Below are 13,489 nucleotides of genomic sequence, written 5' to 3' on the forward strand. Positions count from 1 at the left end.
AAGTACGAATGACCATCCATCACGTGACTCGCGCCAAACTTTGAAAAGAGCAGACGAAGTCTAAATATAGAGCCATAAATAATACTATGTCGTCAACACTGGACGACCTATTTCAACAAATCATTCAGTCGGAGCAACGAGCTGAGAGAAAGAAAAGTCTTTTGAATGAAGGTAAAAATGACATAGAGCGGTCACATCTATTTAAAGTTAAATATATAACAAATCGTTATGTGACTCATCGCTTCTTGACCACCCAGCTAAACACTGTCTGTAACTTTAGCCTACACAAGAAATCAACAAATGAAACAAGTTTTGACAACTGTCAACATCGCAATCAGAAAAATAAAAATCAAACAATGATACCAACATTTTTAGGCAAATGACATAAAATCAACAAAGTGGTTCCCCTTTACCAGGATCGAATTATCACATTAGCGGCTCAACTAATGGAACAGAAAGATTATATCCCATGCAGCATCCACACTGCCAGTTTAATCATGGAATATCTCCATTTTTTAACAGGCCATTCATTGGCCAATCGGGGAAGAAAGAAGCAAGAGTTTTGGAAGTATTGTGAAACAATGAGTTTCAGAACACTCTTCCTGACACACAGTTTTAGATGTCCTCATAAATGTAATCAGTACCAAAGTATAAATATACAATAGCAGATATCAAGGTACAGATATATTTTATTGCTGTTTTATTCATTATAGTTAAATCAGAGATAGAAAATTGCAAGGTGAAAATTCAAGACACAAAGGAGGAGACATCAGAATTAAGAGGGAAACTAGTTTTAAAGGTAATGCTTCAAAAGGAACATTTTGAACACTGGTCAGAGGTAAAATGCATTTTGCAAGAAAGCTGACTAACCTGACAAAATTGTCATAGGTGGATTCAAACCTATCATTCCATGTGTCACATGACTGTGATCTCTAATAAGAAACAACCTGATGGATGATGAGCCAACTAGGGTGACAATCCTAGATCACCTAAGATGGCAACCTGGTCAGGTTTAGGCTTATACAACAAGTAACTGGAAAGACGTTGTTCGACTAGTTGGCATGCATTAAGCAGAGTATGAAAAAGATTTCTCTTAGTCAGCTAGGGTTCAGATTTTATTGATTTTATGGTTCACTCCATTTCAAAGTTTACTGCCACCTAATAAACTCCCAGCCACATTTTTTTATTTGGCAGAAAGGAAAACATAAGTTTTATTTCATGTACTGGCAATGTTGTAGACTCGTCAGTTGAACAGTGAAGAGCTGAACCTAAAATGGCTTGGAACCAGAGAGGTCATCCTAAGGACACAGTCACAGAAGTTCCTGTCAGATATGAAACTGCTTGAAAATCAACTGGTGATGTGGATTATGTTAAATCTATGTGAAATAAATTTAAAGACAAGGATTTCTGCACTTATTGCGCACATTCTTTGGTCTACTGCACCTGGTTCATGCAACTGAGTTTGTGAAATATCAGTGTTAATTTTTTTTTCACACAAGTCTGAGGTATGATGTTCAATTAAATAACTAATTAAAACTTTGTCTGATTTTCATTTTAGTTGGAAGCCCAAGATCACTTGCAGGAAGAATATGAGGGGTTTTGTGCTCAAACGAGGGAGTTCACAAAAGGTTATTCCTTAGTGGAGAATGGTCAAGAGATGAGGAAGGGTAAAGCTAACAGACAACTGGCCATGGTGATGGATGAAAAGAAGGCCCTGGAAAACGGTAATTGCATTGTTTGTGTAGCGATCTTAGGTAATTAGCAATGTTGTGTTACACAGGCGGGGAATCCCCAACATGTGCGTTGACACTGAGTGAAACGATCGTTCTGATTGGTTGATCGGGAGGATGAGACTGGTTATCCGCCATCTTCCATTAAAAGTTCTATACCATCTAAATAATTTGTCTCGTCTCATCTGTGTTATAGCCTTACATTGCGCCAGACCATAGGAAGGGCAACATTTTGGCGAGCTTGCCAGGATAAGACAAATGTGTGCCAGTCAGGGGTAGTGCGGCAATGGGTTCTGTGGAGACCGAGTTCGAGATTAAGGCTTTGGACACAGCCATGAAAGGTAGCAAACAAGTTCACGCTGATGAGAAGTCAGCAGACAACCACAAGGTTTTCAAAAAGGACTTGAAATTCACTGGACAAATAAATGGATCAGCTGGTATCAGTTTTGCTAATGTGATACGTCAGCTACAAGCCGCAGAACTGAAGGGGTACAGTGAGGCAGAGATTCTTGATGCAGTCGTGACAGCAATCAACCCATCACAGCACCTTCGAAGTTATCTCGAGGGGAAAACAGATCTGGACTTGCCTGTGTTAAGGAAATTGCTCCGACGATACTTCAAAGAAGATTCAGCTACAGACCTGTATAAACTGTTGTGTGAAGCGTCACAAGACACCAAAGAAGACACCTTAGACTTCACCGTGAGAATTCTGGACCTGGGACAAAAAGTTGTTTTTGTGTCACGAGAAGATGACTCCGGGTTAATGTATGACACTCTGTTAGTGCGAAGAAGGACATTGCGTTCTATCCATACTGCCCTGAGGGATGTGGCTGTCAGTCAGGACATGAAGGAGTTGTTGGAGGGAAACCCAACAGATGAAGAAATTGTTGATGCAGTTACAAAGTCCATGTCTGCGTATGAAGAGAGACAAACAAAAAGTGGGACAGTAAAAACCAAGAAGGCCGGAGTACACTCAGCACAGGCAGATGGAGAAACAACGGGTGATACAGTAGACAGTGTGACTGATCTTGTTCGTGACTTAAAAACAGAGGTTATGGCTATGAGAGAAGAACTAGCCAAGCGTCAGACAAAAGGGGGCTGTCAAAATTGGAGAAAATCTGGCGCAGAGAAATGTAACCACTGTTTTATTTGTGGATTAGAGGAACATTTCAAGGCTGGATGTAAAGCTAGGAAACCTGTGGGAAAAGGAAACCGTTCGGGAAACGACAACAGGTCACCACAGAGGGGGAGAGTGATGGCCAGGAATGAATCCCCACCAGGCTGCATTCAGTGTGGCAAAATGCTGACAAAGGTGTTGCAGTGTACAGGATGTAACTCCGTTGCATACTGTTCAATAGACTGTCAAACAATACATTGGCCAAGTCATAAATATGTGTGTTCAGCCATTCAACAACTGGAAAAACCATGAGATTGTTTACGGCCAGAACCATCAACCAGAACTCAAGTACAGATGATAAATTTAGTTGGCAACAGGTGTAAAATGCTGTGTACTTTAGAGGGATAAAAACTGAAGTTTTGTGGGACACTGGGGCACAGGTGTGTCTCTTGCCAATTCACTGGGTTAAAGAACACTTACCTCAATTGGAAATAAAACCTGTGGCAGATATCCTTGGAGACAGTAATTTAACAGTATCAGCAGCTAATGGGATCAGTATCCCATTCAAGGGTTGGCTCCCAATAAACTTCCATTTACGAGGAGACAATAGCAGTCAGAAACTTAGTGTCCTATTCCTGGTGTCCGATGTAAAGGGCATGAGTGAGCCTATTAAAGGATACAATGTGATCAAGTTCTATCTGGACAACAGTCGTGAACCTGGACTTGGCTTTAAGGTTAATTTGATTCAGTCAGGTTTACCCACTATAGATAAGAGAACATTAAATGCTGTGGTTAACTTAATTAATCAGAAAACAAACACAGAATTGGGCTTTGTAACTACAGGTAGAAAAAGCTACAAAGTGCCAGCCGGAGAGACTGTTGTAATAAAATGTTTCACAAGAGCAAGAGTCGATGACCGTTCAGATGTAATGTTAGAGCCAAATGTGGAGCATTTGTGGCCTGAAGGTGTACAGGTTCATGGTTCATTGGTGACTGTTAACAGAGGGACCAGAGTGGCTGTTGATGTAATTGTAACAAATGGGTTAACACAAGAAGTTAGTATTAAAGGGGGTTGCCATGTTGGCACATTGCATCAAATTGCATGCAACGGTCATTCCCATAAATGTTGTAAAGTCTGTAGAAACTTCACAGTCAGGTGTTACACATAATCATGGAAAGGAACTGTGGCATCCGCCAATCAACATAACAAACAGTTGTCTAACAGAAGAACAGAAATATAAAGTCAGGCAAATGTTGTATGAAGAATCTTCCGTGTTTGCAAGGGATGAAAATGACATTGGCTTTGCCCCAGGCCTGCAGTTAGACATTAAGTTAACAGATGATTCGCCAGTTCAGCAGAACTACATATCCGTGCCAGTTCCTCTCTACCAGGAAGTCAAAGACTATTTAATAACGCTGATCGAGAATGAATGGGTAAGGAAAAGTAAATTACAGTTTTCTAGCCCAATGGTTTGCGTCCGGAAAAAGGACGGCTCTCTACGTCTTTGTATAGACTACCGGAAGCTAAATCGGAAGACTGTTCCAGCGAGACTGCCAATCCCAAGAATCCAGGATGCCTTGAACACTTTAGGTGGGAAACGCTGGTTTTCCCTACTGGATCAAGGGAAAGCCTACCATCAAGGGTTTGTAAAGGAAGAGTGTCGGCACATGACAGCATTTATTAGTCCTTGGGGACTGTACAAATGGAATAGGATTCCCTTCAGCCTTTCCGGTGGGCCAGGCGTCTTTCAATCCTTTATGGAGGAAATCCTTAGTGACATGCGGGACAAGATCTGTATTCCCTACTTGGACGATGTACTCGTATTCAGCGATACCTTCGACGACCACCTCCAGCACACTAGAAAAGTGCCTCGCCGTCTCAGGGGCAGAGGGATAAAACTGAAACCAAAGAAGTGTGAGATGTCTCGTGAGGAGGTTTGACATCTTGGCCACCTGGTGTCAAGGGATGGCTATCGGATGGACCCGGCTGAGAAAGAGCCTGTGCGAAAACTCAAAGACACTCCTCCACAGATGGTAGGACAGCTTCCTCGGATATTACCGGAAATACCTGGCCAACTTTTCTAGACGAGCAAAAATGCTGTATGATCTCTTGAAAAGGAAAGAATCCCCTCAGAAGTCAAAACTGCGTAAAAAGTCCAAGTACGCCCAAGTAAATCCTAAACAAACTATCCAGTGGACGGCAGAACATCAAGAAACACTAGATGAACTGGTTGATGATCTGCTGTCCGAACATGTCATAGCGTACCCAGATTTTGGTAAGAAGTTCATTCTTCATGTGGATGCAGCGCAGAAGGGCTTAGGAGCTGTGTTATACCAAACGAGGGACAATGGACAGTTCGCTGTGGTTGCCTATGGGTCGAGGACGTTAACTCCTGCAGAAGAGAAGTATTACCTGCATTCCGGGAAATTAGAGTTCCTAGCCCTCAAATGGGCAATCTCGTGAGAGATGAGAGATTTCGTGATTACCTATATTACTCTCCTGGATTTGAGGTTTTTAGTGACAACAACCCATTGACTTATAGCTTAACAAGTGCCAAACTGGACAGTACACCGAATTGTCGGACTTCAAATTCACAATAAGGTATAAACCAGGCAAAATAAACTATGATGCCGATGGGCTTTCAAGGATGCCTCTTGATATCAATGAAGCCAGGAAACAGCACCCAGAGGTCATCACCCAGGATGCATTGCAAGCTATCATTAGTGGTGTAAATACTACAACCCGTCCGGACAATGTTCTGATCGCTTCGGTGTCCAGTAATGTAAACCTTGTGGCAGAGTTCAAGGTGACCGACTGTGCTACACCGTTGCAAAGAATACCCTTGCAAGAGATTATTAAAGCGCAGAAGGGCGATGAAGACATTGGCGTTGTGATACCGCATGTCAAAACTGGTAAGCGCCTTTCATTCAATCAGATGAAAGTACCCTTACAACTGCTGAAAGAATTCAGCAAGCTGAGCTTCGACGAAAATGGTGTGCTCGTGAGGAAGAACACGTTACCTGCAGGAACAGAACGTACTCAGATTGTGCTTCCAAAGAAGTGGCGAATACTTGTTATGAAAGAACTGCATGACAATATGGGACACATGGGCGCTGAATGAGTGATCTCACTGATACGAGAGCGCTTCTACTGGCCCAAGATGGCGGCTGAGGTAGAACATTACGTCAACAGTGAGTGTGGGTGTCTCAAGGACAAGGTGCCAACCAAAGCTACTCGAGCACCTCTCCAACCAATTGTGACCAGCTCACCGTTTGAACTGGTGTGCATTGACTTTGTCCATCTGGAAAAAGCTAAGGGTGGGTTTGAGTACTTGTTAGTAGTTGTTGACCACTTTACTCGCTTTGCGCAAGTGTACCCCACAAGGAATAAGGCTGGGAAAACTGCAGCTGAACGGATTTTCAGTGACTTTAGTCCCCGTTTCAGATTCCCGGCACGCAAACAAATATGAAACAAGCGTACAGACTGGCTTCTGAAACAGCAGCAAAATCAGCAGCAAAGGGCAAGAAGAACTACAACAGCAAAATGATGTCAAACATCCTTCAGCCAAATGACAGGGTTCTTGTCCAGAATTTATCAGAACGAGGTGGACCTGGAAAACTGAGATCATGGTGGGAAGACAAGGTGCATGTTGTCCAGCGCCTAAGCGATGACAGTCCTGTCTATCAGGTGAAAGCTGAGGATGGAACTGGCAAAGATCGGACATTGCACAGAAACCTGCTCGCCTTGTGATAATCTTCCATTGGAGCTGCCAAAACCTACTCGAACAAAGTCAGGAATACTTCGAAAAGTGAAGGAAAAAGGGAAGCGCGACACTGTGGAACACCCAGAGACTGATTTGGATACTGATTTTGATTGGCAAGAGTGGTTCGTAGAACAATGACAGAGTCCATTCAAGCTTAACCCTCAGGCTGAGTCTTTTCATTCCGAGAACTGAAGTGACACAACACGAGGACACTCTCTACAGTGGATCGGATGCGGCCAGTGATAGTGTTCATTCCAGTTCCGATTGTGACAACGAAGATAATGGAACTGTGCAAACCACAGTCCCGGCTGACTTACGACACAATGGGAAATGTCACTGAGTACCGATCGCCGCCTTGTTTGAGGACAGTAAATTGTGACGGAGTAACCGTGGCGTGGCCATGGCAGTTTTTTCCCCTGGGGATAGGCTCACCAATTCCGATGTTGTGGACCCCATTGCAACCAGTGTGTCAGTGAATTGAAGACTTGATTGTTGGGACTGTGAACTGTGGCAGTTAAGTGTTAAATAACATTTCCTTTGTAGATTTTGCTGTTTAAATTTTGAACTGATCCAGAACATTGGGATTGTTGAATTTTTAGTAGAAGTTATGATCAGTTACAGTTGATTCAGCTGTTGAGTATTACAAGGGCACGAGACTTTAAAAGTGATCCAATGAAAAAGTTGCTGTTTTCAATGTAGTTTTATGAAAGACTGGAAAACAGGCAAGGTAATGTAATCTTCCTACCTAATTGTAGAAGTAGCATCACATGAATCTGTTGAGAACAGAAATTTGACATGGATTTTGTTAGATTGGCCATCTAATAAAATTTGCGTTGAATATGCCTAGGTTATTATCTCATCGGTGATGTAGCGATAGATTTGGTGGAATCAGTTGAAGTGTGGATGAGCCATGAACGTAGCTAATGTCGGGACGACATTTATTTAGAGGGGGAAAGTGTAGCGATCGTAGGTAATTAGCAATGTTGTTCTAAGGGACATAACTCTTAGGTGTTACACAGGAGGGGAATCCCCAACATGTGCATTGACACTGAGTGAAAAGTTCTATACCATCTAAATAATTTGTCTCGTCTAGTCTGTGTTACATTGCGCCAGACCATAGGAAGGGCAACATTTGCGAAAGTTCAATAGCTTTCAAATCAAATTTCCTCATCGTCTGAAGCTAATACATTTGTGTTATGTTTGCTACTTTCACCATGGAGGTTATGTTTTTGCCAGAGTCTATTGGTTTGTCTGTCTGTATGTCTGCAACATTATGGAAAAGTTATTGATGGATTTGGATAAAATTTTGCGCACAACTCTCTCCAATAACCAATCCATTCACTTTTGGTTGTGAACTGGATTGGATTAAGACATACATGTATGCATCTTTCCTTTGTGCTTGGTGGGGAACTTTTGAAATAGTTGCAGAAGTTTACGGCATCATTGGATGATTTGTGTTCTGTTTTGTACAACACCTTGGGAAGCCATAGTTTATTGTATAGGCATTTATTTTTATTTCAGATTTACAAACCTACAAGAAGATGAAAGCTAAAGTGGTCCTGATGGAGGAACAGAAAGAAGCAGTTAGAGCTCGTTTGAATTTGTTACTTGCAGAAGAGAAAGGTATACTAGAACCAGCTGTGGAAGCTTAGAGATCATAGACACTGGGGCATGTGTCTTCATTGATTTTATTTGGTTGTTGTTTAATACCATACTGGAGAATTTGGCAAGTACCTGACAAAGCTTCCCATGTGTGCATACCACAATATTATTGGTGAGTGGTCTTAACAAACATAAGACTGTACATACGGCCCAATTAGTGCAATTCACCAATGCTTCACAAACACTGAGTGAGAGTGGGTGAGTCTAGAAATTTCCTGTCCAAAATTCAGCTTTACAATGTCATGGATTGGTGCTGATCTTTTGTGCTGTGACTTCGTCTCTTTACATGATGGAGGGTTAGTCAGTGCATTTTAACATGGACAGGTAGATACAATAAATAATATTATCCATAATCGATGACTTTCACTTCCTGAGATAATTACTTCAATTTTTTAGGTACTTCAGTACTAAAGTAGAAGTTATTGTTTATTATTTATACATCAGTGAAATCCCAGTATTTCCATCACTGATCTTCACTAGGTAGATATCACTTTTGTTATTAAATTTGGTTATTACACTACTGGAGACCTTCACTCATGACCCACGGTCGTGCACTTCCGCGCAATATATAGTTCGCCAAAAAAAGAGGTAGAAATTCTTCATGTGCTTAATTTACGTAAATACCTATATTGCATTAGCATTAAGCACCTTTGTAGAATGTATAATTACTTACAGACAGCGTTTAAAACTGTAAAAACGTTTTCTGAGCACGGACGTGAACGAAATTGCAGCACGTATGAATAGAATCAGAAATACGACAAATATGGCACATTGCTTATTTTTTTCACGGATGCAACAGACACACTGATATGGATTTATATACATGTAGAGAAAATATCAGGATATAAGCAAGACATTCTAGTATGTCTTGTGCTTGAGTTGCCCACATCACCAATGAGCCAGGATTTACTCCCAATTCTTCGTTCGCTGAAATGTTGTTGGTATTTGTTTGTTTTTGTTTTGTTTTTCTACGCAAATGTGTTCACTTTTTTCTTGTTAGATCTGCAGGGGAAGGTAAAGGTAGAAAAGCAGAAGGTGGACTCTGTAGTGCAGGAGAAGAAGAGAGTGTCTGAGATACCACAGACAGGACCAGAGTTCACCAGGTGGGTTATCTGCAGTTTGAAGGCTTACTGGTACTACTAGTACAACACCAATGTGACATCATTTGCAAAGCATCCTGTTTCACAAAGCGATTATTAAACTGACTATAGCTATCATAACTAGATACATATGTTAAATACATATGTTGCCTTGCTCTTTGCTATCAACTTAGCCTGCAGTCATTTCTCTGTTTGAGTTCCATTGATATCATGAGGTCAAGTTGATTGGTGTTGTAAGAGGTTGCATGAAGGCCTGTCGCTTTACATATTGTACGTACTACTTTTGATCTGATGTTGAAAAGTGACATATATACATACATATATGCCCGTCAACATTCTTCTTAGCCGGAACTATGCAGTATCTAGTGGCTCTTGGGCAATAACATCAACAGCCAGAAATGAAGTTGAGAATTAGACTTGTGATTGTAAGTTTCTGGGGAAATCAGATGTTGGGGGTTGAGGGTATTGAGGGAAGTAGAACATATCATAGATCTAAACAAACAAGGCTTTTTCTCTTACCCAGTACAGGCTTACCACAATATGGCTGTAATAATGTTGATGTGGCATTAAGACATCATAACTATTCATTTACTAACATTTTTACAGTTTTATCAGTACGGGTAACTTAATGAATGTATTTGCTTGGATAAATTAAAGACTTGTTAAAATTTAGGGTAATGTAAATTGTAATCCACTGTTTTCATAGATTGCACAAGGAGCTCGAAACTTTGAAGACACAAAATTATGAGAAGGATTGCCAAGAGTTACAGCAGGAACTACAAAAACTACAGCAATGTCTTTGGCAGAAGCAGGTGAAAAGCCAGAGGGTGTTAGCTGTGGGAAGACATCAAAGGAAGGTCCCCTTGTTCTCCTGTCAGGTATTGCTGCTTTTGTTAACAACCACCAACTGAAAGTGGCCTCATTTTGACGTACAGTTCTGTTAAAAAATAATTTCATCGAAAATTCGACTATGTCTGAGAAATTAGCATCAGGTGAAAAATTAAAAAACACTTTTATCAAAATCCTAATTAGAGCCATGGCTCTGTTTTAGATTGTCAGTCGGGTTACGCCCAAGAAACATTGTTAATGATGGACTGGAGTGGCAGTTATTGCAGTCAGGTATTGCAATTAACACAATACCTGATTTTTGTTGAATTGTGTATTAACCTTCATGCAGAGAGGGTATTCTGACTTCGACAAGTGAATAGGCACTTATGTACAACAGATGAAGTGGTTTGCACAGTTATTCCCCTTTATGTGACTTGTTTCATAATTATCCTCCTGTGACCCCATCCCCTCCCCCCACTGATAAAGTGTTCTTTGGTTTTACTGACGCATTTATTTTTCTAACTATTTATGTAGTAAATTTGTCCACTTTAACATCAAAAATATATTTTCCCTAACTTCCATGTGCCACCATGTCATACCACAACATGCAGCTTGCACTTTTCTCTACAACATATCAAACAATCAACCTAGCATGACCACCAGTTTTTGAGCTGTGGTTGCTGGAAATGAAGTCATAACATTTTGTCACCTTCTTAACCTCCTGGAATGGTGGGTAGTAACACCGGGCAAAAAGCTCTATCAGTTCTATCCAAAACTGACAAAATTCTGATATATTTTAACAAGGTGTGAAATAACAGTGCAGAAATTTGTAGAGTATCAACAACACAACATGTCTGTCATGTGTGTGGCAGTATTATCCAATCAGTTCCCCTTCACTCTTCAGTTTGGATCCAATTATACAAATGTCACATATGTAATCTTTAGCCCAAGCCTCTTTTGCCAATAAGAAATGAAGGAATGGATTCAGAAACTTGTTCAAAAATATTTGGAAGGATATTGTCTATTTGTTCTTTTTTTTATTTTTTATTAACTTACGCAAGCTCTCACTAATTTATGAAAAAAAAATGGGTGATGACAAAATGCATCTGAGCATAACATCCACACCAAGATTAAACTTAAAAAAATTAATAAACCTTGCAATTTATCATGCCAGATAGGGCATAATCTCTTTAGTCAACTAGACATTTCATCTGAGTAAGCAGTCTTGATATTTTTTACTTTTTTATTCACAGTGTATTTTTTTTTGATGTTTTATTCCATACTCCAGAATATTTCACTATTTCACTATTTATACTCTTTGAAGATCAACTTTACTCAGAATAATCCAAATCCCACATGCTTGTCTCAAAGACACAAATGTGTTCTCTTTTTTAACTTTTTCAGTTCCTTTTTTTTTAACAGCCACATACTAATTTGCCAACCAGCAATATTCTTAAAGTGAGCAACTTCTCTCAGTCCACACGGGGAAGCCCCCATATTTTTCAGTAAATATCAGATCTGCTCTGCAGGAAAAGGTTTGTACATGTTTCCTGCTGCACTTATCATTGTTTTTAGATTATCCTCTATTTTTCTATATGTTGTAGTGTAGAAGGAGAATCAGGGTTTTGTTTTTTTGTTGAGGTTTTCTGCAGAGACTTCAGGTTAGTTAGCTCTGTCATAGACACAGGTACAAAAGGGCATTGTCAAAACATCAGTTTTATCAGGGGAGGTTTGAGTTTGCACTCTTTTATTGCTGCAGATAAAAATGTCCTACTGTATCATGTGACCTAACAGAAATGTTTGGCAGATATATATGATTACATTTACTACAACATTGGCCTCTGAGAAAAGTTATTTAGAATAGACCTGGGGTATACATACTATGTCCCAGAATAGAGGAACAGTGAAAAACATTAAGGGGCTGAAAGTTTTGTGGACTTATGAAGTCCCTTAAGGAAATGTGCTCATCCAGAAAATACTGAGACAGCTGATTGGTAAATTATTGTGAACAAAAGTTGTCTAGCATTTTGGATACATACATACATACATATTTGGCCCGCTAATATACTGATAAGGAAGCTTGTAACCAATTTTGTATTTGCAATTTACAGCTTAATATGTACAAGTCATATACAAGATTTGTTACCGCTGTAAACCTCATTATGTGTGTGCTATGCACATCGTTAGATTCACTGCACTAATCAATCCTGGAGTAAATGTTTTGGGGAATTTTTGTTTATTTTGTTGACAGGGATCAAACCCAGATGTTGGTTTAGAGGATGATTTGAGTTTTGCTGAGTTAAAGGATGTATTCAGTGAGGACTTGACTGCTGTACCTCAGGGAAGTTTGTCTGACATGGGGCACGGATGACTAATGACTGTAAAACTTCTATATTATGGATGTAAAGAAGCATTTGTGAAAATTTGTACATGTAACTGCAGCTTGTTATGCATGTATAGGGTTGAATGTCTTTTGTGCTTTTTTGTTTGGCATAATCACTTTGTCAGGAAAAGTATGTTTTAGTGCTAGACTTACCTTTTCCTTTTAGGATATCATCCTATCTTCCCCAAAACAACCCCTCAAAGCACATTTGTAAAGATTAGTATAATTCCCAGAATTTAGAAATAATGAGTCGCAGAGCAAGCACAGTATATCCTGTTCATGCCGAGGATTAAATAAAGGAATAAATGACATGATTCATCTGAAACATGACTTCCTCAATTATCACAATACCTGCTATACAATACATTCCATGATTACAAAAATAATCAGAAAATAATAGCGAATATCATCTCACTTAACATCCTTCTCTCCCAAGTTAAGCAAGTCCATGTCAATGTATTTTTCCCATTACGTGCACAGAATATTCCCTCTAAACACAGACATACATCCAGGATTGCACTTGTTGAATAAAACAAAATGTTTTCAGATGACACAGTATTTTAATCTTTGAACTACAGCTCACAAACAAACTGCACACTGCTATGTTCACCTTTGGAAATTCATATTTTGATTTATTTATTTCATTGGTATTTTTTGGCGTACTTATGAACGATGGCTGGTATTATAAATGGACTTGAAACCATCTGCAGGTTATTGGCAAACCTTCCCAAGATTGAGCGAAGAGGAAGCCAGCATGAACTGGACTTGAACTCACATCAACAGCATGGGTGCGAGCCTTTCGAGTTATGCGCAGCTCTGACATGCTAACCACTCAGCCATGGAGGCACCAGTTCATGTTTTGCATGGAACCTCGTGTGAGTGTAGGTAGTGTCTGCTTTCCATGG

The 13,489-nt window shown here is 40.0% G+C and overlaps 1 protein-coding gene across 2 annotated transcripts; it reads left to right on the forward strand.

Moving 5' to 3' along the window:
• The first annotated feature begins 31 nt into the window (after nucleotides 1-31).
• Nucleotides 32-13,335, forward strand: LOC135468706 (coiled-coil domain-containing protein 172-like). 2 transcript variants are annotated; one of them, XM_064747101.1, is made up of 8 exons: nucleotides 32-171; nucleotides 714-799; nucleotides 1,239-1,355; nucleotides 1,559-1,724; nucleotides 8,133-8,234; nucleotides 9,274-9,376; nucleotides 10,080-10,251; nucleotides 12,453-13,334. In XM_064747101.1, the coding sequence occupies exons 1-8, from the start codon at nucleotides 87-89 to the stop codon at nucleotides 12,570-12,572; spliced, it is 951 nt and encodes a 316-aa protein (XP_064603171.1). In that variant the 5' UTR covers nucleotides 32-86; the 3' UTR covers nucleotides 12,573-13,334. The 2 variants fall into 2 exon arrangements, with proteins under 2 accessions (XP_064603171.1, XP_064603172.1); XM_064747102.1 differs by lacking the exon at nucleotides 714-799 and having other exon boundaries at nucleotides 48-171; nucleotides 12,453-13,335.
• The last annotated feature ends 154 nt before the right edge of the window (nucleotides 13,336-13,489 follow it).

This window comes from Liolophura sinensis, chromosome 6, assembly GCF_032854445.1.
Source record: "Liolophura sinensis isolate JHLJ2023 chromosome 6, CUHK_Ljap_v2, whole genome shotgun sequence".
NCBI classification, from domain to species: Eukaryota; Metazoa; Mollusca; class Polyplacophora; order Chitonida; family Chitonidae; genus Liolophura; species Liolophura sinensis.